Source organism: Plecotus auritus (assembly GCF_963455305.1).
Source record: "Plecotus auritus genome assembly, chromosome: 14".
Classification (NCBI taxonomy): Eukaryota; Metazoa; Chordata; class Mammalia; order Chiroptera; family Vespertilionidae; genus Plecotus; species Plecotus auritus.
The window spans coordinates 6,263,971-6,287,852 of record NC_137780.1 but is presented as its reverse complement, the minus strand read 5'-3'; the positions used below and the strand labels follow the sequence as shown (position 1 = coordinate 6,287,852).

General features: G+C 58.9%; 1 protein-coding gene across 3 annotated transcripts in view; it reads right to left on the bottom strand.

Annotated features, from left to right (window-relative positions):
* The window catches only part of TMEM63A (transmembrane protein 63A), a 52,279-nt gene extending 29,441 nt beyond the window's left edge, over positions 1–22,838 (bottom strand). For all 3 annotated transcript variants that reach the window (XM_080651189.1, XM_080651187.1, XM_080651188.1), the window contains exons 1-13: positions 22,737–22,838; positions 19,719–19,857; positions 17,716–17,915; positions 15,700–15,779; positions 12,766–12,835; positions 10,910–10,947; positions 6,552–6,694; positions 5,639–5,690; positions 5,140–5,248; positions 3,933–4,003; positions 3,546–3,626; positions 1,208–1,331; positions 985–1,118 (exon numbers count right to left, since the gene is read on the bottom strand). In XM_080651189.1, the coding sequence (XP_080507315.1) occupies positions 985–1,118; positions 1,208–1,331; positions 3,546–3,626; positions 3,933–4,003; positions 5,140–5,248; positions 5,639–5,690; positions 6,552–6,694; positions 10,910–10,947; positions 12,766–12,835; positions 15,700–15,779; positions 17,716–17,901 (1,088 nt within the window). In that variant the 5' untranslated portion in view covers positions 17,902–17,915; positions 19,719–19,857; positions 22,737–22,838. The remainder of the gene's footprint in view (positions 1–984; positions 1,119–1,207; positions 1,332–3,545; positions 3,627–3,932; positions 4,004–5,139; positions 5,249–5,638; positions 5,691–6,551; positions 6,695–10,909; positions 10,948–12,765; positions 12,836–15,699; positions 15,780–17,715; positions 17,916–19,718; positions 19,858–22,736) is intronic.
* Between the last annotated feature and the right edge of the window lie 1,044 nt (positions 22,839–23,882).

Sequence of the window (23,882 nt, the reverse complement as noted above, 5' to 3'; positions counted from 1 at the left end):
ATTAACCCACCATCTTTGTTGGGTTAATTTGCATACTCACTCCTGATTGGCTGGTGGGTGTCACGAAGGTACGGTCTATTAGCATGTTACTCTTTTATTAGTGTAGATGCTATGAGAGAGACAACATGCGTGGCCCGCAATGTGGAGGGTTTTGTTTAATCCTTAGAACAGTCCTGCAAGCCAAGGATTATTATTCCTATTTTACAGATAAGGAAACGGAGGCTCTCCGATCAGGTTCTACGCCCCATCTGTCTGGCTCCGGTTCCCATGCTGTTTGCACTGCCCCCCTCCACCCCCCACCAGGATCCTGCTGCCAGTGACTTCACCCTTTAAGACTCTCGCTTACTTCCCAGGCCCCAGAGTCACTATCAGACCACAGTACACGAGACGTCTCCCATTCTGATCGAAGATTTCCCTCCCTCGGACCCCACCTCAACCCTCGCCAGCTCCTCCTCTTTCCCCTTTTGTCTCCCATAAAGTGCCCATCTCTTCACCCCACCCCTCTGCAGCTCCCAAGGCTCGGGGACGCTGAGGCCCCAGTTACGGGTGCGCTTTATGAGCCAGACTGCAGGCAGGCGGAGGTGCGTTATGCAAACCCCCTCCCCAAGGCCAGGCTGCCTGCAGCAGTGAGCACCCCGAGTGCCCATTTGTAGGAAGATGGGGAGCCCATGCACAGAAGCAGGATCTGGGGAGCAGGGTGGCAATCTGAAGGAGGGTGGCATCCATCCTGCTGGCAGGATGCTGGGATGCAGAGCTGATGGACCCCTGGGGCAGCTGGTGCGAGCCCTACTGTCCCCCAGACACCAGGCTGGGCTCCCCGCGGGGTAAGCATGGCGGTGCCTCCCGAGCCAGACCTGGGGAGGCAGATGGACACGCCACCGGCAGACCCCAGCGATGTGACTCGGCGGTATCATCTCTCCCGAGAGGGCCGGTGAGGCATCTGGACAGGAGCCGGGGGCCAGCCCGGGAGGGCGGGGCACTCACTAGGTGGCCATGGACTTCTCCTGGAAGGTGACGAAGGCCATGCCCAGGGGCTGGAACTGGACCCTGGACTCCTCCTCCGTGATCCTCTCCATCAGCCGGTCCTTCAGGCCCGTGTAGTAAGAGATGGCGTCCTCCTGCCACAGGACACATCCCTGTGATGCCGTGGCCCCGTGCGGGTGGCAGGGGACCCCAGCGCCCGCACCCAGCCTGGGGGGGCCCTCACCCGCTCACAGCCCTGCACTTCGAAGCAGCAGAACTGGCCGCAGGGCTTGGGGTTGATGAGGGTCCGCTGGCCCGTCTTCACCTGCAGGTTTGTGTAGTAGGTCAGGCTCTTCTCCGTCTTTTTTCTGCAGGTGGAGGTTGTGGGGAGAGGGACTTTAGACCACAATCCTGCAGCACGGACCCCGCATCCTCCATTCAGCCCTCAGTTACCCAGAGCGGGGAGCCCAGCGCTCTGAACAAGCTGGAGGCCATCAGGGAAGGAGGGTGGGCATCTCCGGGGGGCAGGGTCAGAAGGCGCAGGCCTGCTCACCCGCGCACGCCCACTTCCCCGTGCACGCACACCCACTTCCCCGTGCACACCCACTTCCCCGTGCACACCCACTTCCCCATATACACCCACTTCCCCATGCACACCCACTTCCCCGTGCACGCACACCCACTTCCCCGTGCACACCCACTTCCCCATATACACCCACTTCCCCATGCACACCCACTTCCCCGTGCACGCACACCCACTTCCCCGTGCACGCACACCCACTTCCCCGTGCACACCCACTTCCCCGTGCACACCCACTTCCCCGTGCACACCTACTTCCCCGTGCACACTCACTTCCCCGTGCACACCCACTTCCCCGTGCACACACGCCCACTTCCCCGTGTACACACACCCACTTCCCCGTGCACACCTATTTCCACGTGCACACACACCCACTTCCCCGTGCACACCCACTTCCCTGTGCACACCTACTTCCCCGTGCACACCTACTTCCCCGTGCACACTCACTTCCCCGTGCACACCCACTTCCCCATGCACACACGCCCACTTCCCCGTGCACACACACCCACTTCCCCGTGCACACCTATTTCCACGTGCACACACACCCACTTCCCCGTGCACACCCACTTCCCTGTGCACACCTACTTCCCCGTGCACACCCACTTCCCCGTGCACACACACCCACTTCCCCGTGCACACACACCCACTTCCCCGTGCACACCCACTTCCCCATATACACCCACTTCCCCGTGCACACCCACTTCCCCATATACACCCACTTCCCCATGCACACCCACTTCCCCGTGCACGCACACCCACTTCCCCGTGCACGCACACTCACTTCCCCGTGCACACCCACTTCCCCGTGCACACCCACTTCCCCGTGCACACCTACTTCCCCGTGCACACTCACTTCCCCGTGCACACCCACTTCCCCGTGCACACACGCCCACTTCCCCGTGCACACACACCCACTTCCCCGTGCACACCTATTTCCACGTGCACACACACCCACTTCCCCGTGCACACCCACTTCCCTGTGCACACCTACTTCCCCGTGCACACCTACTTCCCCGTGCACACTCACTTCCCCGTGCACACCCACTTCCCCATGCACACACGCCCACTTCCCCGTGCACACACACCCACTTCCCCGTGCACACCTATTTCCACGTGCACACACACCCACTTCCCCGTGCACACCCACTTCCCTGTGCACACCTACTTCCCCGTGCACACCCACTTCCCCGTGCACACACACCCACTTCCCCGTGCACACACACCCACTTCCCCGTGCACACCCACTTCCCCATATACACCCACTTCCCCGTGCACACCCACTTCCCCATATACACCCACTTCCCCATGCACACCCACTTCCCCGTGCACACCCACTTCCCCATATACACCCACTTCCCCGTGCACACCTACTTCCCCGTGCACACACACCCACTTCCCCGTGCACACCTACTTCCCCGTGCACACCCACTTCCCCGTGCACACACACCCACTTCCCCGTGCACACCCACTTCCCCATATACACCCACTTCCCCGTGCACACCCACTTCCCCATATACACCCACTTCCCCATGCACACCTAGTTCCCCATGCACGCACACCCGATCACCCGCTCAGGCCAGCTCACCCACACACGTCTGCTTCCCCACACACACACACACACACACACACACGCACGTACACCCGCTCACCCATGCACACCCACTTCCCCGTACACACCCACTTCCCCATATACACCCACTTCCCCATGTACACCCACTTCCCCATGCACACCCACTTCCCCGTGCACGCACACCCGATCACCTGCGCAGGCCAGCTCACCCACACACGCCTGCTTCCCCCCACTCACACACACGTGCACGTACACCCGCTCACCCATGCACACCACTTCCTCGTGCACACACACCCGATCACCCGTGCATGCCTGCTTCCCCCCCAACACACACATGTGCACGCACACCCGCTCTCCCGCGCACAATCGCTTCCCCGTGCATGCACGCCCACTTACACACACACACACACACACACACACACACACCCGTACCTCTCCTTGCACAGGCAGATCAGCTTGGCCACGTTGTAGCACAGCTGGACCTCCACCACCTCACACGTGGGATACGCGTCCCTGTGCCCAGGGCGGGCCGGAGGCAAAGAACGGCATTGGAAAAGGAACCCCCAGGCAGGCGGGACCCCTCATCTCCACGGCCGCAGAGCCATCTCGCCGCCCATTCCCAGGCCAGCGAGGCCTTCGTCTTCCTCCTTCAGCACCAGCACAGCCAGCACAAGGCAGCCTGCGATGCTCGTGCGGCGGGATCTCAGGTCTCCCCGAGGGCCCCGTGGAAGACACAAGGTGCTCACCCCGGCGCCTGCCCACGGGACTGGGTGGTCCCCCCGGGAAGGGCTCGCTCCCCCTCGGCCCGGCCCTGCTCACCGGAAGTGGCTCTCCACCGTGTCCTTCGTGGCATGTCTGGGGAGTCCTGTGATGAACAGGGTCCGCCTCACCTGCCGGAGGAACACACGGAGAGAAAGGTCAGCAGGACAAGCCGTGGCAGGGGCCCTGGGCGCTCCTCCTGGCCCGGCGGAGCCCGGGAAGGGCGCCTTCCTCCCAGCTACACAAAGAGCATTTCCCAAGCAACGCCACGCGCCTCCCTGGCATGACAGGGGACCGAGAAAGAACCGGGAGGGGGCGGGACTCCGATGGGGCCACACAGCAGATCAGCAGAGGGCCAGGCCTGCAGCTAAGTCACCGAGACGGAATCGCGTTCAGAATCGTCACTGCAAGTTCACAGCCCACAAATCTTTTTTTTTTTTTTTTTGGTATAGCAAAGGTGGAAATTTATTGGAGAACAAGTACAGACTCCCACATGGGGAGAGGGAAAGAGTCCCACAGGATGGACTCCCAAGTAGGGAGGGGGAAAGGGTCCCCCACAGCCCACAAATCTAAGGGCTAGTTGGCCCTTAAACCCTAAATCCTGAAATGACTACCCAGGAAACAAGGTGCTAAAGGTAATACCAGGCCCTGGCTGGGGGGGTGGGGGTGGGGCTCGGTTGGTTGGAGCATTGTCCTGGGCACCAAAAGGTAGTGGGTTCGATTCCAAGTCAGCACATGCCTCGGCTGTGGGTTTGATCCCAGGTCGGGGGTTCGTTGTATGAGAGGCAACCAATCGGTGTTTCTCCCTCACATTCATGTTTCTGTTTCTCTCTCTAAAAAAAATCAATAAACGCCCTGGCCAAATTGGCTCAGTGGCTAGAGCATCCGCCCAAGGACTGAAGGGTCCCAGGTTCAATTCCAGTCAAGGGCGCGTGCCCAGGTTGCAGGCTGGATCCTCGGCCCTGGATGGGACACGTGCGGGAGGCAACCGATCGAGGGGTCTCTCTTACATTGATGTTTCTCTCTCTCTCTCCCCCCAACCCTTCCACTCTCTCTAAAAATCAACGGACAATCAGGTGCTTGATTTTAACAACAAATCAATACACATATCCTCAGGTGATGATTTAAAAAAAAAGACAATGCCAACTTTGAGTTCCAACATGCAAGCCGGGTTCCAGAGGACCCTCCTGACGCGCCCTGCCATCGTGCCAGGGGGTCGAGCAGGGGGTGCCATTCCTCTCCGTGCCCCCTCCCCCGCCTCACTCACCAGGCTCTCATCCTTGTACTTGATGGACTGGGTGTGGTGCCGCATGAAGCCCAGCGTGAGGAACAGGTAGATGACGGCGAAGACGGTGTGCAGCCAGAGCAGGTCATTGCTGCGGGGACACCGCCTGCGATCAGTCGGGGGGAGGGGAGGGGGGACCCCAGGCAGGGCGGGGGCACAGGGGCTGGGCTACCTAATGGCACTGAGCTGAGGGACAGCAACTTTGTCACGAGAGGCTGGGCGGCCAGCCCCCCTTAAAGCCCCTTCCTGGCAAATGAGCCCTAGACGCAGGGGCCCCCCCCTGGTTTCCTACAGCCCCTCAAAACAGCAGCTGCTAATGGGGTGTCCGTGCCCAGAGCCCAGCCACACGCTGGCTGCAAGGGGGCTTTGGAGCATCAGTCCACCCACGTGGGGCCGCCTCTCGCCGACACTGGGCTCCAGAACCCGCCCGCTCCTTGGCCTCGCCCGTCGGCACCCCCAGACCCGTCCACCCGCTACTCACTCGGTCTGTAGGTTTGCTATCGTCGTCCTCCCAAAACTGTAGGCATCTTTCTCTGCGGAGAAACACAGGGACTCAGCACCAGGGCCGCCCCGGGGCGGGAGGGGCGCAACCAGCCTCGGGGAGTGCGGCTCGGAGGAAGGGGCCGGGGCACAGACGCCGTCCCATCTTCCCAGGCACCCCGAGGCTCTGCTGTAGCCCCAGATGCTCCCCGGCAACTTCTCAACCCGTCACGGCGGTCGAGTCACAACCTGCCTTTGTCTTGCTTTGAGGTTTTGGTGGCATTTCTTGGGAAGTCTGGACCGACCCTTAGCTGTTCCCAGAACCAGGGCTGGGAATCCCGGGGTGTAAGGAGTGGGGTCGTGGTGGCATTTGGGGAGCTAGCTTCCGGCGGACGCTTAGAAATAGAATTCCGGGCTCTGGTTTTGACTCTGAGTGGGAGCAGGGAGATGTCGAACACGCTTGGAAGCCCCCGATTCTATAAATCTTGGGGTTTTTTCCCCTCCTCTTACTTAGAACCAGAAGTGGTTATTAGGTTTGGGGTGGATTCTTCTCTGGATTTTTAATCAGATGGAAAAGTCCAGAAAGCCAACCAAGACGTTCTCACATCTGAGCGTGAGCGTGACTCCCCCACAGTGAGCCCGTCCCGAGGCCTGCTGCCCCGCCTGCGCCCCATGCAGATGAAGAGAACAGCCCGGCCGGCGTGGCTCAGTGGTTGAGCATTGATCTAGGAACCAGGAGGTCAGGGTTCAAGTCCCGGTCAGGGCACATGCCCGGGTTGTGGGCTCGATCCCCAGTAGGGGGCGTGCAGGAGGCAGCCGATCCATGGTTCTCTCTCCTCATGGATGTTTCTCTCTCTCTCCCTCTCCCTTCCTCTCTGACATCAATCAAAATATCTTTAAAAAAGAACAGTTACCCAGCAAGTTGCCCGAGAGGTTGACGGGCAGGATGACGCACAGGGACGAGAAGCTGACCACCGCCAGCAGGAAGATGATGTGTCTCTGGAAGGACAGGTAGTGGATGGCGTCCTCCCCGCACCACTCCAGGATCTGGTCGTCGCTGCTCAAGACACAGGCATGGGACCGTGGTGAGCAGCAGCCCCAGGCCGGCCCCCGGGGCCTGGCACAGAGGGTCTCCTTTAACCCCGCCTGACCATCCCTCCGGGGAGCTTCCAATTTCATCCCCGTTTCTGAGCACAGCAGGAAACGGAGGTACGGAAAAGCTGCATCGCCCTAGCCGGTGTGGCTCAGCGGATAGAGCGTCGCCTGCCGACGGAAGGGTCCCGGGTTCGGTTCCGGTCAGGGCCCATGCCTGGGTTGTGGGCTCCATCCCCAGCAGGGGGCGTGCAGGAGGCAACCGATCCATGATTCTCTCTCATCACGGATGTTTCTAGCCCTTTTTCCTTCTCTCCCTTCCTCTCTGAAATCAATAAAAATATATTTATATTTTAAAGTTGCATAACTTTTACAATCACGTAGCTCGCAACAGGGAAGTTAGGAGGAGAACTCCAGAGCCTGACCTCTCAGCCCCACCCCCAGCTCCCGGGGAAAGGAACCTGCAGCCTCTCCATGTGCGTCTCTCGAAACACTGGTGCCCACGTTTGTGTGGGGTGAGAAGGGTAGGTGCACCCATCCCCCAGCCCCTTCCTGCTTCCGTGAGCAGCCACCGGTGGGAGGGCTGCTGGGAACCTCCCTCTGAAGCTCACGGCCCGATCCTTCCCCGGTCCCGCCAACCCCCCCGCCGAGCTGGGAGAGAGATAGAGACCCTGCTTCCACATGGCAAGGCCCAGGCCCTCCTGCTGCCCTGGCTCCTGCCTGTGTCCCTGCCATGACCCCACAGATGGGAGGGGACCTGCTCTGGCCTTTCCCTCCCTCAGTGCTGTATTTGGAGGTTCTGGGTCATCCGGGGACCTAGAAAATGCTGCGCTCTGACAGCCAGGTTTCCATGGGAGAAGGGGGGGTCTCCCTCTTTCCCAGGCTCCGGATGGGGTGGTACCCTGAAGGTCCTCCTTCCAGAAGGCTGGGAGAGCACTGCCCTGGGCGGAGCGCGGAAGCCACAGAAAGGCAGATCTGAAAGGTGTGGCGCGTGGGCATCAGACAGGCAGGCCACAGCGGACTCCAGCTCAGCCCCCTCCGGAGTCGGGCATGGGCCTCACCTCAGGCTGAGGAGGTGCCACCTGCTAGCTACCTGGTGACAGCAGGGGCACCAGAGGCCATGAGGATCAGGCCCCCGGTGCTGGGCCTGGCACACCCTCAGAAGCATGCTTGTTAAGGTTACTTCTCTCTTTCTTTTTTTAAGAGAGGGAGTGGGGGAGAGAGAGAGAGAGAAACATCCATGATGAGAGAGAATCATGGATCGGCTGCCTCCTGCACACCCCACCCTGGGGATCGAGGCAGCCACCCGGGCCTGTGCCCTGACCGGGACTCAAACCGTGACCTCCTGGTTCCTAGGTTGATGCTCAACCACGGAGCCGCGCCGGCCAGGCGAAGGCACGTCTTTTGACTGTTTACCTGGAGGACACACTTTGCAGTTTACACTGTTTTCACTTCAAAATGAACTTCCCAAACGCACAGACTTTTGCACAATCCGTGCTGACTAAACACACACTGATGGAGATTAAAACCAACCAATGAGCAAGGTTCATACTGTTTTTCCCGAGACTTCCTTCTGCCTCCCCCATCTTCTGGAGCAAGGCAATTCAGAAGGAAACCGAGAGGCCTCTTACAATGTCAGCTGTAACTCTGGCTGTGAGCAGCTTCTTAAAATTTAATTGTGGAGGGGGGAAGGGGAGAGGGGAAACGGGAGACATCTGTAATACTACCAACAATAAAAAACATATGTATTTTTTAAAATGTAACTGCAACTTTAAACAATGCCAAAGGGTAGCCCGGCTGGCGGGACTGAGTGGTTGAGCGTCGACCTATGAACCACGAGGTCAGGGTTCGATTCCCGGTCAGGGCACATGCCCGGGTTGCAGGCTCGATCCCCAGGGTGGGGCGTGCAAGAGGCAGCCGATCCAGGATTCTCTCTCCTCATTGATGTTTCTGTCTCTACCTCTCCCTTCCTCTCTGAAATCAATACGAATTATTTTTTCAAATAAATAAATACATCAAAAGGTAGTCCTTTCTGGGGCTAGAATGGAAGAGAAAAACCGTGAGGGTCGAAATGCAAGAACATTGCATTAAGCCAAAACCGGTTTGGCTCAGTGGATAGAGCATCGGCCTGCGGACTGAAGGGTCCCGGGTTCGATTCCGGTTAAGGGCATGTACCTTGGTTGCGGGCACATCCCCAGTAGGGGGTGTGCAGGAGGCAGCTGATCGATGTTTCTCTCTCATCAATGTTTCTAGCTCTCTATCCCTCTCCCTTCCTCTCTGTAAAATATCAATAAAATATATTTTTTTAAAAAAAAACATTGCAGCCGAAACCGGTTTGGCTCAGTGGCTAGAGCGTCGGCCTGCGGACTGAAAGGTCCCAGGTTCGATTCCGGTCAAGGGCATGTACCTTGGTTGCGGGCATGTCCCCAGTGGGGGGTGTGCAAGAGGCAGCTGATCGATGTTTCTAACTCTCTATCCCTCTCCCTTCCTCTCTGTAAAAAATCAATAAAATATATTTTAAAAAAAAACAAAAAAAACATTGCATTAAAATGACGAAGTGGAATACACAGCCGTACCCACATGAGAAATGAGCATCTCCACGGAGAGGACTGGGGGGACAGGGAACCATGGAGTGGGTGTGGAGAGGGGAGTGACTTCAGTGCAAAACGGCCGAGCCTTTGCTCGTTACCATGAAAACGATGAGTCGCAGATTCTGGTTCTGCCCCCCAGAGTCCAGGCTGAGAGTGGGGTCCACAGCACAGGGTGGGGGTGGCCTGGGCCCTGACCAGCAGTGGCCATGGAGCGTGGCCAGCCAAAGGAAAGCATGCCATGGGCATCTCTTAGAGGCAGGGGTACAGGTGACTTCAATGTCCTCCTGTTCATTCTTTCCTGTGTGTGCGGCACCTCTTGCATGGTGCATGCATGACGTCCCACGGCAGGAGGAAGCGTGTCCCAGGGACCTGACTTGGTGGTGCGCACCTCCCACCTCTGTCCCCTCCCTTCCTCCCTGAGACCCCTTCTCCAGCTTCTTCTTGCTCCAGACCAGGGTTCACTGGCTTCTTTTTTTTTTTTTTTAATATATTTTATTGATTTTTTACAGAGAGGAAAGGAGAGAGATAGAGAGTTAGAAACATCGATGAGAGAGAAACATCGATCAGCTGCCTCCTGCACACCTCCCACTGGGGATGTGCCCGCAACCAAGGTACATGCCCTTGACCGGAATCGAACCTGGGACCCTTGAGTCCACAGGCCGATGCTCTATCCACTGAGCCACACCGGTTTTGGCTCACTGGCTTCTATAGAAACTCTGCCCTCTGCCAGTGCCACTGGGAACAACAGCATTCACGCCCCCACCCCCACCCCCCCAAATCTTACCATTTATACACCACATATTAATTCATTTGAATTACCCAGAGCAGGTAATTCATCCTCGGCACCTTTCTTATAATTGGGGAAACTGAGACCCAGAGAAAGGGAGTTATCCAATGTCCTGAAACTACCATATTCCATCAATTCTACGATGTCCTCCTATTTCAATGAGCATAGCTGATGGCGGCTCACCGGGCAGCGTTTTCTCATTCGTAGTGCTGTCTCAGATAATGTGCATCTTACAATAATCTGGTGGCCACAGCTGGCACCCAGACTCACATCCCAGCCCCGCCCACCGCACTGGAGGTGACCGGCCAGCTCAGACCACCCAGCGCCTCTTTTAGGATTTCTCACCACAGGCTCCAAGTTTTGAAAAAAAAATGAACACTTTTAACGCAATGAGCTGACTGCATCGAGCGATCACTAGTTCTCCGCTTTTCACCAGTTTAAAGACACGGAGAACTGTCTAGAAGAGTTTCCACTCAACTCGCTCCTCGTTAACTACTGAGGAGATAGGATTCCGGCCTGAAGCACAGCAGCAGCTTGTTTGGCTGGTGCAGGAGCTGCCTGGGCCTCCTTGGTTCTCAGCCCCACGGACGGCTTTGAACCTGAACTGAAGGAAGTACCTGAGAGGCCCTATCTCCAGGGCAGGCATCTGGGCCCTTTCCTCCAGATTGGCCAAACACTCACACACACACACACACACACACACACACACACACACACACCCCTGCCCACACACACACACCCCTGCCCACACACACACACACACACACACACACACACCCACCCCTGCCCACACTGTACTCACTTCAGACGGAAGATCGCAGTGAGCCAGGGGCAGCATCCCTGGAAACAAAGAGATCGGGAATTAGCTTCGAGCGTGTCTTTGGGAGCAGATATAACCATCGTCTTTGACGTTAATAACGAGCTAACCTTCTTCTGTATAAAAACAGCACTTTTGCCCCAAATTCAGCAAGCTACCCCTTGTCCCAAACATGCATGCTCCCAATCCTTCCCAATATGCACTACAGGCTTGGCATTCATTCTTTCTTTCTTCATTCCTTTCTTTTTTAAAAAAAACATATATATATTATTTTCACAGAGAGGAAGGGAGAGGGACAGAGCCAGAAACATTGATCAGCTGCCTCCCGCACACCTCCACCGGGGATGTGCCCGCAACCAAGGCACATGCCCCAGACCGGAATCGAACCTGGGACCCTTAGGTCCACAGGCCGACGCTTCATCCACTAAGCCAAGCCAGTCAGGGCTCATTCCTTTCTTTTTTATAAATGATTTCAGAGAGGAAGGGAGAGGGAGAGAGAAAAACATCAATGATGAGAGAGAATCATTGATCGGCTGCCTCCTGCACGCCCCACACTGGGGATCGACCCTGCAACCCCAGGCACGTACCCCCTGACTGGAATCGAACCCAGAACCTTTCAGTTCACAGGCCGGCGCTCTATTCACTGAGCCAAGCCAGCTGGGGTGCAGGCTTGGAATTCTTGCAAAACCCTCTCAAATTTGACAATCTGTGGGATTACACAGGTTCCGGGGTCAAATCATGACACTTGAATCAACAGCTGATGAAACCTCAGGCCCGCTCTGGAGAAACGGCTGTGGGTTTCTGTTTGTTTCAAAACAACCGAGTGAGACGTGGGACAAGAGCTGGGAGGGGGACCTAGGAAGGAAAAGGTGTCTGCAGGTTTGATCGCCCACTGATACTCCCTGAAGCGGGACGGTTACCCAGCGTGACCTGTCTTTGTTCGAAGACAACTATTTGTTCATCATTCACTTGACCATTACTAAACAGCTCCTACTGGGTGTCAGGTGATGGGGCACAGCACTGGGTGAGACATGGCTCCTGCTCACATTTGGCCCACAGACTAGCAGGCAAGTCAGCAATTACCTGGCCCTGGCCCATGTGACTCCGTTGGATGAGCACCATCCCGTGCACCGGAAGGTTCCCGGTTCAATTCCCAGTCAGGGCACATGACTGGGTTGCGGGCTCAATCCCCGGTCGGGTGCGTACGGGAGGCAGCTGATCTCACATCAATGTTTCTCTCTCTCTCTTTCTCTCTCTCTAAAAATTAATAAAAATATTTCTCTTAAAAAAGAAATAATAACGGCCAAAACTGGTTTGGCTCAGTGGATAGAGTGTCGGCCTGCGGACTGAAAGGTCCCAGGTTCGATTCCGGTCAAGGGCATGTATCTTGGTTGCGGGCACATCCCCAGTAGGAGGTGTGCAGGAGGCAGCTGATCGATGTTTCTGACTATCTATCCCTCTTCGTTCCTCTCTGTAAAAAAAAAAATCAATAAAATATATTTAAAAAAAAAAGAAATAATAACGATAATTGACTGTTACACAAAGCTGTAAGTATGATAACAGAGACACATGCTAGGACCACTTGGGGATCCTGTAGCCCTCGCCTGAGAGGCAACCAAATCTCACGATCCTGGGTCACCCAGCTGCACCCCACCCGCCCCCCACCCCCCGTGGTATGTACCAAGTCCAGGTGACTGTCAGTGCAGACAAGAGCTCTGACCCCCACTTGCCACGGGGACAGGAGCACCGCCGCCCTCGCCCCGCCGATTCATCGCCGCCGGCCTCCCCTGCCCGCCACGCGCCCCGCCGGCCACAGCCACAGCCGTCCCTCAGATACCAACCAGATCGCTTTCAAAATCTTGCGGCCCTTGGGAGGAAGACGACGAAGACAACCTCTGGAACCTGGACTCACTAGAAGCACAAAAGGGAACATAATTCTTTTTAAAAATCTAAAAACTCATTCCCGGGATCTTGCTGCCTCACAGAGCTCAGGACCAAAGCTCCTAGCCCTCAGTGACCGGGGCAAAGCCTAGCTCGCCCTGTGGAAAACACAGACCCGGTGAGCCCCTCCCAGGAACGGGAGGCAGAAAACTGCGGTGCGTGGCTGTAACGTGGGTCAGGACGCCCTTGGCTCTCAGCACGAGGACTGCTTCACCTAAAGTGACTTCAAAATGTGGCCTGTTGCCCTGACCAGTTTAGCTCAGTGGATGGAGCGTCGGCCTGTGGACTAAAGGGTCCCAGGTTCGATTCCAGGTCAAGGGCACATGCCCAGGTTGTGGGCTTGATCCCCAGTGGGGAGCGTGCAGGAGGCAGCCAATCAATGATTCTCTCTCATCGTTGATGTTTCTATCTCTCTCTCCCTCTTCCTTCCTCTCTGAAATTAATAAAAATATATTTTAAAAAAAAATGTGGCCTGTTGCCCTGACCAGTTTGGCTCAGTGGATGGAGGGTCGGCCTGCGGACTCAAGGGTCCCAGGTTCGATTCCGGTCAAGGGCATGTACCTTGGTTGCGGGCACATCCCCAGTAGGGGGTGTGCAGGAGGCAGCTGGTCGATGTTTCTCTCTCATTGATGTTTCTAACTCTCTATCCCTCTCCCTTCCTCTCTGTAAAAAATCAATAAAATATATATATATATTTTAAATGTGGCCTGTTTGCAAGGTATTTCCCAATAGAGCAGACAACCCTTGGCATAAACACTGTATTTTATCAACTCTAAGACACCACTGGTGTCAGGGGCATAATTATGAACCACAAAGAAGGAAAAAAATGCTAACAATGAAATTGTAACTACCAATGATGATACGCTGTCTTCCGATTTCAGAGACAAGAAAATGCCAAAATGTGCATTTTAAAGTTGCTAAACTATGGTATTTTAATATAGTTTTATTGATTTCAGAGAGAAAGGGAGAGAAAGAGATAGAAACATCCACGATGAGAGAGAATCATTGATCGGCTGCCTCCTGCACACCCCCTGCTAGGGATCAAGCCTGCAACCCGGGCATGTGCCCTTGACCAGAATCGAACCTGGGACTCTTCAGTCCACAGGCCGACGCCCTATCCTCTGAGCCAAACCGGCTAAGGCTGAACTCCGGGATTTTATATCGTGGCATTTTTAGTCAGATCCCTTCTTCTGAGTAACCCACAAGAACACCCATGCGCTGTGAGCTGTTTGGATTTTTGCTTCTATTTCCCTTCTCCTAGCTCCGCCCTCCCACTCCTAATGGCCTAAGACAGTGGTCGGCAAACTCATTAGTCAACAGAGCCAAATATCAACAGTACAACGATTGAAATTTCTTTGGAGAGCCCAATTTTTTAAACTTAAACTTCTTCTAACGCCACTTCTTCAAAATAGACTCGCCCAGGCCGTGGTATTTTGTGGAAGAGCCACACTCAAGGGGCCAGAGAGCCGCATGTGGCTCGGGAGCCGCAGTTTGCCGACCACGGGCCTAAGACACAGTGGAACCTCACTTTGAACTCTCACTGGCCCTTCACGGTAAGCCTGCAGGGAAGAGAGTGCAGGAGAAAACCCCCCAAAACGTTTAGGGACCGGACCAAGATCACACAGCCAGGGGGCTGGCCAGGCCCCTGATTTCCAAGAGCTGTACTGTATGGTGGCATTCAGCCCCTCCTCGGGGTGAATGTCCCCAAAAGCATCAGATATCCCAAAAGGCTCCGACACAGCTGAAGCCAGGGGCCCCCCAACCTCACCCCAACACTAACACCCTCAGGCTTTTGCAAATGCCGGAGACGGTGGAGGAGGAGGTGCATTCACACACACACCCCTCGCCCCTCCCACAAAGACCACATTTCCACCGGGTCCGCCTGGGCCAGCTTGTGCTTCCCATTCACTTCCTACTGACGCCAGGACTGGGGTGGGTGGCAGCCAGCTGGCGCTGGGAATGCCGGTGGTGCAGATCGAGAGTTCGGGTGCCCCCCCGGGGGATGTGAGCCGAGAGCCTTCGGAGCCCGGATGGAAGCGGAAGGCCCGAGCCTGTGGTGCGGAGCAGGCTCGCCCGGGGCCGGCTGAGTTAGGGCCATCGGCCAGCACGAAGCCAGGAGGTCAGGGACCGTTCGTTCAGCCACGGCCCTGCAGCCCTTCGTAGCCAGCCCAGCCCTGAGCGGATTAACTGTGGAAGATGCACGAGAAAATATGCCAGGCGAGACAGAAAACTGGCGTCCTCCCCCTGCTGATTTCGAAGCCCTGATCATCGGAAGGAGCACCGTTTCCGCCGGAGCCTGAAGCCAGCAAGGCTCGAGGCCACCGCCGGGCCGAAGTCAGGAGGAGACCTGGGCGTGGGGCCTCGGCTTTCCCCCCCCGAGGCTGACCTCACGGGCCTGTGCTGCGGACCAGACAGACAGCGGCTGGTACCGGCCTGGCGGATGTGCACGGTGAACGTGATGTGATTCCAGCATCGTGGGTGGGTCCTGCCTGCTGGGATTCCCAGGCCCCCAGCCCATCCCAGCCTCTCTCTCCCCCTCTCTCTCTCTCCCAGCCCCCAGCCCATCCCAGTCTCTCTCTCCCCGTCTCTCTCTCTCCCAGCCCCCAGCCCATCCCAGTCTCTCTCTCCCCCTCTCTCTCTCTCCCAGCCCCCAGCCCATTCCAGTCTCTCTCTCCCCCTCTCTCTCTCTCCCAGCCTCCAGCCCATCCCAGTCTCTCTCTCCCTCTCTCCCTCCCTCCCTTCCTCTCTCTCTCTCTCTCTCTCTCTCTCTCTCTCTCACACACACACACACACACACACACACTCTGAGATTCCAGGTAATATGACCCTTTTACCTGCCCGCTTCTGACACCAGGGCAATGCGTCCATAATCCCAGAATCTTCTCCGTATGATGGAGAACACCAATATCAAAAACTAAAAGCAGAAAGAAAAAGAAGAAACCAAGTGAAAGCGCCTTGGATGGCCTGCAAGGAGAAGAGACAGCAGTCTGAGCGGCACAGCCCACCTGCCCGGCGTCAGCGGGGCGAGAAGGGGATCCCAGCCCAGAGAGGGCACAGCGCTGCCCGGAGCCACACAGCTCAAGGCTGTGATGCTGTGCTCACACACACACACCCCGCCCCGCCCCAGGTCCTGCCACCCGTTCCCAAGTCACGAAGGCTGGCAACGCTGACGCTGAGCTCGCCCTCGTGCCCTCCTAGCCAAGCACGTTGGCTATCGAGGCGGCATCGGCAGACACAGCCTCTCTAGGCCTGAGCTGTCTCCAGCGGCCCCTGAGCAGGGAGGTCTGGCCCCACAGCAGCCCTGGGGAGCAGCTTAACGTTTCTTCTTCACTTTACATAGAATTGCTTTTTTTAATCTATTTTTATTGATTCCACAGAGGAAGGGAGAGGGAGGGAGAGAGAAGCATCCATGAGGAGAGAGCATCACTGACTGGCTGTCTCCTGCACGCCCCCTGCTGGGGGGTGTGGGTATGCGTCCTGACTGGGATTCGAACCGTGACCTCCTGGTTCATAGGTCTCTCTCATCATGGATGTTTCTCTCTCCCTCCCTCCCGCTCCCTTCCTCTCTGAAATCAATAAAAATATATTTTTTTAAAAAAGAAAAACACACCCCCCCCCCCCAGCACACTCCCCTGGACATCAACTCGCTCTTCTCAACCTACCCTGTTCTAAACATACCCGCCCCACCACCACCAGCCGCCTCGGGTCCCCGCCCATCGTCCCTCTCAGACTCTCCCCTCCCTGACACACTGCATTCTGGCTCCAGGCCACCCTCCTCCATGAGCCCAGCACCCTCAAACCTACCACCTCAAACCTACCACCCCACTCTTCCCTCTCAATCGGTCTGTGAGAATACGACAGTGATCTCAATCCATAAGCGGGTTTTAGCCCAAGACATGGGTGATCTGGCACTTAAGGAGCCTTTTCCATAAAAGCAACATGTCAATCCGCAAAGGACCAACAATGCAGCAAGACTCGAACGCACACATTGAGGCCTTCATCCTGGGGCCAAACTGGAAAGCGGAGGGAGAACTCCCCACCACCCCCATCCCATGGGCTGTGTTGGTGCCTGCACACTTGTTTGATGCCTGTCTCTTTCCCTCGGGAACTGGGGCTCTCGTGCTCCCCCTAATTTCGTCTCCCCCAGCCCCCCACCTAGCCTCTGGCCCAAAGCCGACCCGTGTCTACTCCCTGTGCCCCATCACACCGCACTCACTCACATGTCTCCTCTACGTGGTAGGAGAAGGCATCAGAGGGACCACCCATCGCGTGGACATTTGTGAAAAGCAGGTGCTCTTTAGCCCCGATAAATTTCACCTTGCCCATGTTGAGTCAGCAGAGGGAGCGGGGAATGGCGTATTTCAAATTGGGGGATCTTTGGGGACAATAACAGACTGGTAACTCAGAAATGATGGTGATCAAGCCTGGCCGGCATGACTCAATGGTTGGGCATCGACCTATGAACCAGGAGGTCACGGTTCCATTCCCGGACAGGGCACATGCCCACGTTGTGGGCTCCATCCCCTGGCCGTGTGGGACATGCGGGAGGCAGCCGATCCATGATTCTCTCAGTCCTCATTGATGTTTCTATCTCTCTTCCCTCTCCCTCTGAAATCATTAAAAATATATCTTTTTAAAAAAGAATGATTAGCTCCATTTTACAGAGCAGAAGCCTGAGGCCCAGACAAGCTACCTAACGTACCCAAGGGCACAGAGCCAGTAAGTGGCAGCGCCGGGATAGAAAGCCAGGTCTGGCTCCGCCCCCGAGTTTCCCATAAGGCCCTGGGTGGGGTTTAAATAAACAAATAACAGGGGGTGGGGGAGGGAAGCATGATTCACAAAGGTCTTACCAGGAAGCAGCTGACGTCTATAAGCAGGACGACGGGGATGCCGCCGAAGGGGACGCCCTGCAGAACCGTGCTGTTTTTGGCCGAGTTGTAGCAGTAGGAGTCATTGGGATGTTCCCTGATGCCCAGCCGGTCCCGGGTGGACGCCGCCTTGGACTGCCACAGCTCCAGGAACGGGGAGTCGGTCATGGTGCCTGTCACCCCTGAAGAACGGGACCAGGCGGGTGGTCAGAGCTCAAACTCTCCCATCGTGTCCCCAGCCAGTGCTGGCAGAGCCAACGGCGGGTGTCTCCTGGCGGGGGTGGGGGGTGGGGAGGAGCACAGGGAGGCAGCAGCAAGGGGCCGAGGAGAGGAGACACCAGACCCCGTGTGCCGAGCAGAGTCTATGGAAAATAGCTCCATCGTGCGAACCGTCCCAAGGGTCAGATGGAGGGGGCGGATGGCTCCTGCAAGACACAGCTGGTACCCTCCCCAGAGTGGGGGGGGGCACAGCACGAAAGGGAAGGACAGGCGCTGCGTGTCTGCCTGCTTAGGGGGTGCCCACGTGCCTCCAGCCTCCAGGACGCCTGCTGGCAAGGTCATTCCTTCCTGGGGGAGCCCCTTGGAGTACCAGTGCGGGCCGGGGAGAGGGCGGAGGGGGACAAATAAGGAAAAAAGGGCCCCTAAGTATGCAACAGCTGCTGACCATGGGGGCCACAGGGGAGGCCCTGCGCCCACTGTTCATGGACGTCAGAGACGGGCCCATTCCACACACTTGGAAACTGAGGCTCAGGGGCTTAACCACCTGCCCCAGGATCAAGGAGCTGGTCCTGGCAGACGCGGGTCTCAGACCCAGACTCCTGACTCAGACGCTCCCGCCCCAGCAGGCGGACAAGCTCCTTAGCTCAGTGAGAGGTGAAAGGCCCGGGAAGGGGCCGATGGAGGCAGATGTGGGAACAGAGAAGAGAGGGGAGGGGGTGGTCCACGGAGAGGATATGGAGAGAGTCTCAGGACTTCCACAGGGACCCCCGAGGCACCCACTGAGCCCTCCCAGCTCCATCCTCTGCCCCCTGCCCCCCTACTGAGGACCTTTGGTCTAAGGCAGGGGTCCTCAAACTTTTTAAACAGGGGGCCAGTTCACTGTCCCTCAGACTGTGGGAGGGCTGGACTATAGTTTAAAAAAAAAAAACTGAACAAATTCCTATGCGCACTGCGGGCCCAGGACGAGTCGGCTGCTAAGCAGGACAGGCAGCGGCACCCGGCGGGCCGGATCAATGTCCTCGGCAGGCCACATGTGGCCCGCGGGCCGTAGTTTGAGGATGCCTGTTCTAAGGGAAAGGGCTGACAAGTCCAAAGCAAACATGAACAGCTCCAGGCGGGCGGCTGGCCTCTGCCTCCCTGGCTCCTGGTACCCCCGGGGGCGAAGCTAATGAAAAGCCCCAGTGTTTGTCCCTGACCCTGGCGGCCCCAGAGCCAGTGCCCGCGTCCGGCCTCCTTTCCACGGGGGCTGTGGCCGAGGAGCAGGGGACGTGCTCAGCACCGCTCCCTCCACTCCCCCCTCCCCTCCCCAAAGCTGGTTAAACCAGATTCCCAGGGGCCTCTGCTCGGGCTGGTCTCTCCACCTGCCGCAGGGACCCCGATCTTGGGAAGAAAAGGCACAGGAAACCCAAACAGAAGTCTGGACCCTGGTAGTGCTGGTGGCTTGTGTGCTGGGTGGGGGTGATTCCCAGTTCTGACCCGGGGGGACTGCTGGGGACAATGCCACACACAGAAGTGCAGGCAGGGTGTGTGGGGGGGGGGGGGCGGGGAGGCAGGTTCTAGTCACGGGGAGGGGGGGCCTCTCCCCTGTAAGAGCTGGAGGGCGTGGTGCCAGAACCATGGAGGGGACAGAGGCATGAGAGCTGCTGTGGGAGACAGATGGTCTTAGCTCCCCTCCCTCACACCCCACCCAGTGGCACCAGCCCAACCGAACACCCAGCCAGATGCGGGGAGGCCAGCGCCTGCCCTCCTCCTGGCCGCACACTCACCGGACACCAGGGGGGGCACGGCCTGTGGATGAGCCCCTCGGAGAGGCCCTCAGGTGGAGCTGGCTCTCGGGCCGCCACTCATCTCCCACAGGGCTCTCCTGCCCGCAGGGCCACGGGCCACCAGCCTGTGCGGGCTTTCCTGGAGGGACACAGACAGCCTGGCATGAGACACTGCCTCTCCCGACCCAGCTCTGGCCTGGGCCCCGCGGACACTCCCTCCCGCCCCCGTGGCCCTCACCCCCCACGCACCTGCCCCAGGGTCTCTGATCTCAAACGCTCACACGGACCCTCTGTCCCCCCAGTGGGCGCCCCCCTGCCCTGGCCTCTCCCAGAACTGGTTCTAGGCCGGCTCCTCCTGGCCACCCTGCTCCTCCCGCCTCCCCCAGCACCACGGGGGCTCCAGCCTCGCCCTCTTCCCCTGTGGCTGGAGGCCCTGCTGGGGCCAGGGCCGTGGTCTGCCCCCCTCCCCGGAAGCCCTGGGCTGTGGGGCTCATCTGGGCCGCCCGGGTGGCTGCTGCCAGGGACAGAGCAGAACAGACAAGGAAGGTTTGAAAGGGAAATGGTACGAAAAGAACATCCTCATAAAATGCTCACAGAGGGAACACTGTCCCTGAGGAGCCGGGCGCTGTTGGGCGGGGCAGCGGGGCTGGGCGGTGCCGGGGGACGGCCCTCACCAAGGCTGCTGCATGCTGAGCTTTAGGGGAGCAGAGGCCCCAAAGGAGGAAGGCACTGTGGTTCCCCTTCTTCCTTCAGCCCCCGTCATGCCTCTCTGTCCGTTTCCTCTTGCCAAACAGGATCCCTTGATAAGAAGGGCCCGGGAGGTCAGCCAGCAAATACCGCCAGCCTGGGACCTGGGCCCTGGGCCGGAGCCGTCCCGCCAGCCCCTCCAGGTGACGCCACTGAGCACACAGCTGTGCAGGCCCTCAGGCTCCCGGCCTTTCAGCTCAGCTGTAGCCTGTCCTGCCCAGCACACACACAAAGTCCAGCGTCGGCTGAAACATCATGGTCCCTCCAGGCGGGGCTGACGAGGTGCGGGGGGGTGGGGGGGGTGGGGGGGGAGGGGGGACTCAGGGGGCAGAGATCAGGAGGGAGCTGGCTCAGGAGCTGAAACACTGACCCTTTGAGCAGGGGCCGAGCCAGCGAGGAGGCCCGTGGTCACAGGAGCCCTGTCTGGCCGCCACCTTGGCAATATTCAGTTATCTGATATTTGTTTGACACGTGTATGCAAATGCCTAGCACGTATCCATGCCTCCTCGGCTCAGTCCTAGCCAAGACCCTGAGCGGAGGAGATCCAAGAATTCCCGCTGAACCAGGTGGGCAGCTGGTGACTCACGCCCCCAACTCCCAAGTTCAGCCCACGTGCCCCCCAGAATCTGGTTGTGGCCAGTTGGGACAGAGGGCCGAGTCCAAGAGCTGTTCTCAAACTTGCCAAAGAAAGTCAGCCACCGAGGCTAGCCCGCTGTCCACCTGAGCTGGCAGCAAGGACTGGCCCCGGGGCACACTTTCCCTGAAGATCTCTATTTCTTCCAGAAATACCAGCAGAATGAGGCGGGAGGCATGTACGCATCCCTGGCTCTCACAAGAAGGCTCTGCACAAATTCAGTGTATTCTTAACATCACCCAGTCACCACATTTTCAGGTTTTGTTACAATGATCGCAGGACTACAGGCTGCCCGAACCCTTCCGCCACAGAAGAAGGTTACAAAGTAAACACCAGCCTGGCATTTGCAGGCACACACCTGAGACAATGCCCATAAACCCATAAAGCACTTAGCCCAAGGCCCAGCCCTGTGAACACTTCAAAGCTGTTTGCATCCTATATGTTTCGGAGAGGAAGTGACAGAGGGAGAGAGAGAAACATCCATGATGAGAGAAGCACTGACCAGCAGCCTCCTGCACGCCCCCCACTGGGGATAGAGCCTGCAACCTGGGCATGTGCCCTGATCTGGAATCCAAGAACCCTGAGCCACACGGGCCAGCAAAAGCTTGTACGACCCCCTCCAGCGAATGGGAAACCGCAGGACCCCATGGATGTTTTCCCTGGTAGAGCCCAGGGAACAGCGGAGAGAGACCTTTGTCCCAGCTCTAAACAAACAAAGGGATGTGCGAGGGGAAAGGCGGCTGGGCCTCTTGTCGTTCCAGGCAGGGCCGACTTCAGGACTCCGCTAGGTGTCCGAGGAGGGGAGAGGAGAGAGAGACAGTGGGGCTAGTGGAGGGCGAGGGGAACACGGTAAGGGATGCCCCTGCCCCGGAGTCTTTCCTGAGCCCCAGTGGGAGCCTATCACCCCGCAGGGGCCGGGAGGGCCCCGGATGCCTCCCGCTGCGCCCGGGCCTGGTGCGCCTGACCCACCGGCTTCACTCCAGGGGCTGGGACTCAGCCGCACAACTTCAGGGAAGAAGGCAGCTCCCAGGTGACCTGGTCAACCACCAGGTGGACTCCTACCCCTGAGGGCCCTGCCTGGGCTGAAACATGGAGGCCGCCCAGGGGCCGGGGAGCCCGTCTTCTCAGCGGAGTTCTCCTCTCTCCCCGTCCCTCCCCAACCGCCCGCCTCCTCCACGGGACGGACGCCACCGGGACTGCAGGGAGTGGTCACCGGGGGGCAGAACGAGCTTCCCAGCGCAGGGGACGCAGGCACCGGCCCCTCCCAGGCCCGCCGCGCGCGGTGCCAGGAGGAAGAGCTCCAGGCTGCGCTCCCGGTTTGGCTGGGAGGTCGGCTTCCCGCTGACAAATCCCCGAAGTCCGGGACGGCTGGGGGAGGGGGAGGCGAAGGCGAGGAGCGGGACCTCGGAGAGGGAGGGCGGGGAACGCAGTCGGGTGGTCGGAGGAGCGCGGGGCTGCGGGGCCCGGGCTGACCCTCTGCACCCATCCCCGCCCCCCTGCTCGGGCCTGGGGGCTGAGGGGTCCGAGGGCCGCGCCCCGAAACCTGACACTTGCTTGGCACCCGGCGCTGAGCCAAGTCCCGCAGGTCCGGGGAGGCGAGGGCGACACCCCCGCGCAGCGGCCCCTTCCCACGTTACCTGCGGCGGGGGCGCAGCGCGCCCGGAGGGAGTCGTCCGCCCACCTGGCCGGCGCGGCGCGTCCCGAGCGCCTGAAAGTTACAAAGTGAAACTCCGGCGCCGCCGCACATGCGCAGAGCGGCCACTGCTCGCCCAATTTGCAGCCGCCGCGGGGCGGGCGTCCCGATGCCGCCACCTGCGCGCGGGCCGCGCTCCCTCCGCGGGGCTCGCCCTGCGCCCCGCCAGCTCCCGTCCAGGGGCCGAGGGCGCCGTCGCCCGGGCTAATTCCGCCCCTCAGCCCCCTCCCTGCACGGCCGGATCCCCGCACCCCGGGGAGACCCGGCCGTGCACAGGTGGTCGCGCCGCGCGGAGGCGGCGCCGGGGGAGCCTTCGCCCACGTTGGTGGTCGCCCCCGTTTTGCACTCGATTTCCTAGACGGCTCCTAGGCCGCCCCGGAGCGGGGGGCTCTCGGCTGCGCTCAGCACCTCCGCTCCCCGCAAGTCCGCGGCCACCGAAAGGCCGCGGCTCCCGCGCCGCCGTGAGCGCCCCGAGTGAGGGTCCTCGGTGCAGCCCCAAACGGAAGCCGCGCGATACTGCCGGGCCCGGGCCACCGGGGTCACCGATCCGGCCCAGCTCGCTGAGCGCCGCCTGTCTCCCGGGCTGGGTACCAGGGTGCTTCCTCCCAACTGGACGGTAAGCGGGCCCGGGGTGCGGGGTGTGCACCCGGCAGGACGCAGGGCCCGGCTCCATGAGGACGCGCAAACTGCGCTCCTTCTCGGGCCTCGGGTTCCGCGCACCTGCAAGACCTGGGGGTGGACCCAAGCTTCCTCCCAGGTCCTTCCCGGCACTAAACGGGTCACTCCTCACGCACACGTGCGCAGCTCTGCGGGTTCCCTGGCCTCTGCTCCATTTCTAGGCGCTCATCCTTTACTGGGATGACAAGCCTCTCCTTACCTCCCTGCCCAGGACCCTAGCACCAGCCTGTAGTTCGAGGGGCGGGGGGGTCACGGGGGTCTCCTCCTGCGTCTCTGACAGTTTTTTTTCTGTCCCATCGGGCTTACTCCTTCTCCCCGTCCCCCCAAACCCGTGACCAACCTTTTCCCAGTTTGCCCTTGGGCTCAGCCCTCGTCCCTGGGTACCTATGCCTGCCATCTCCCCTCTTCTGCT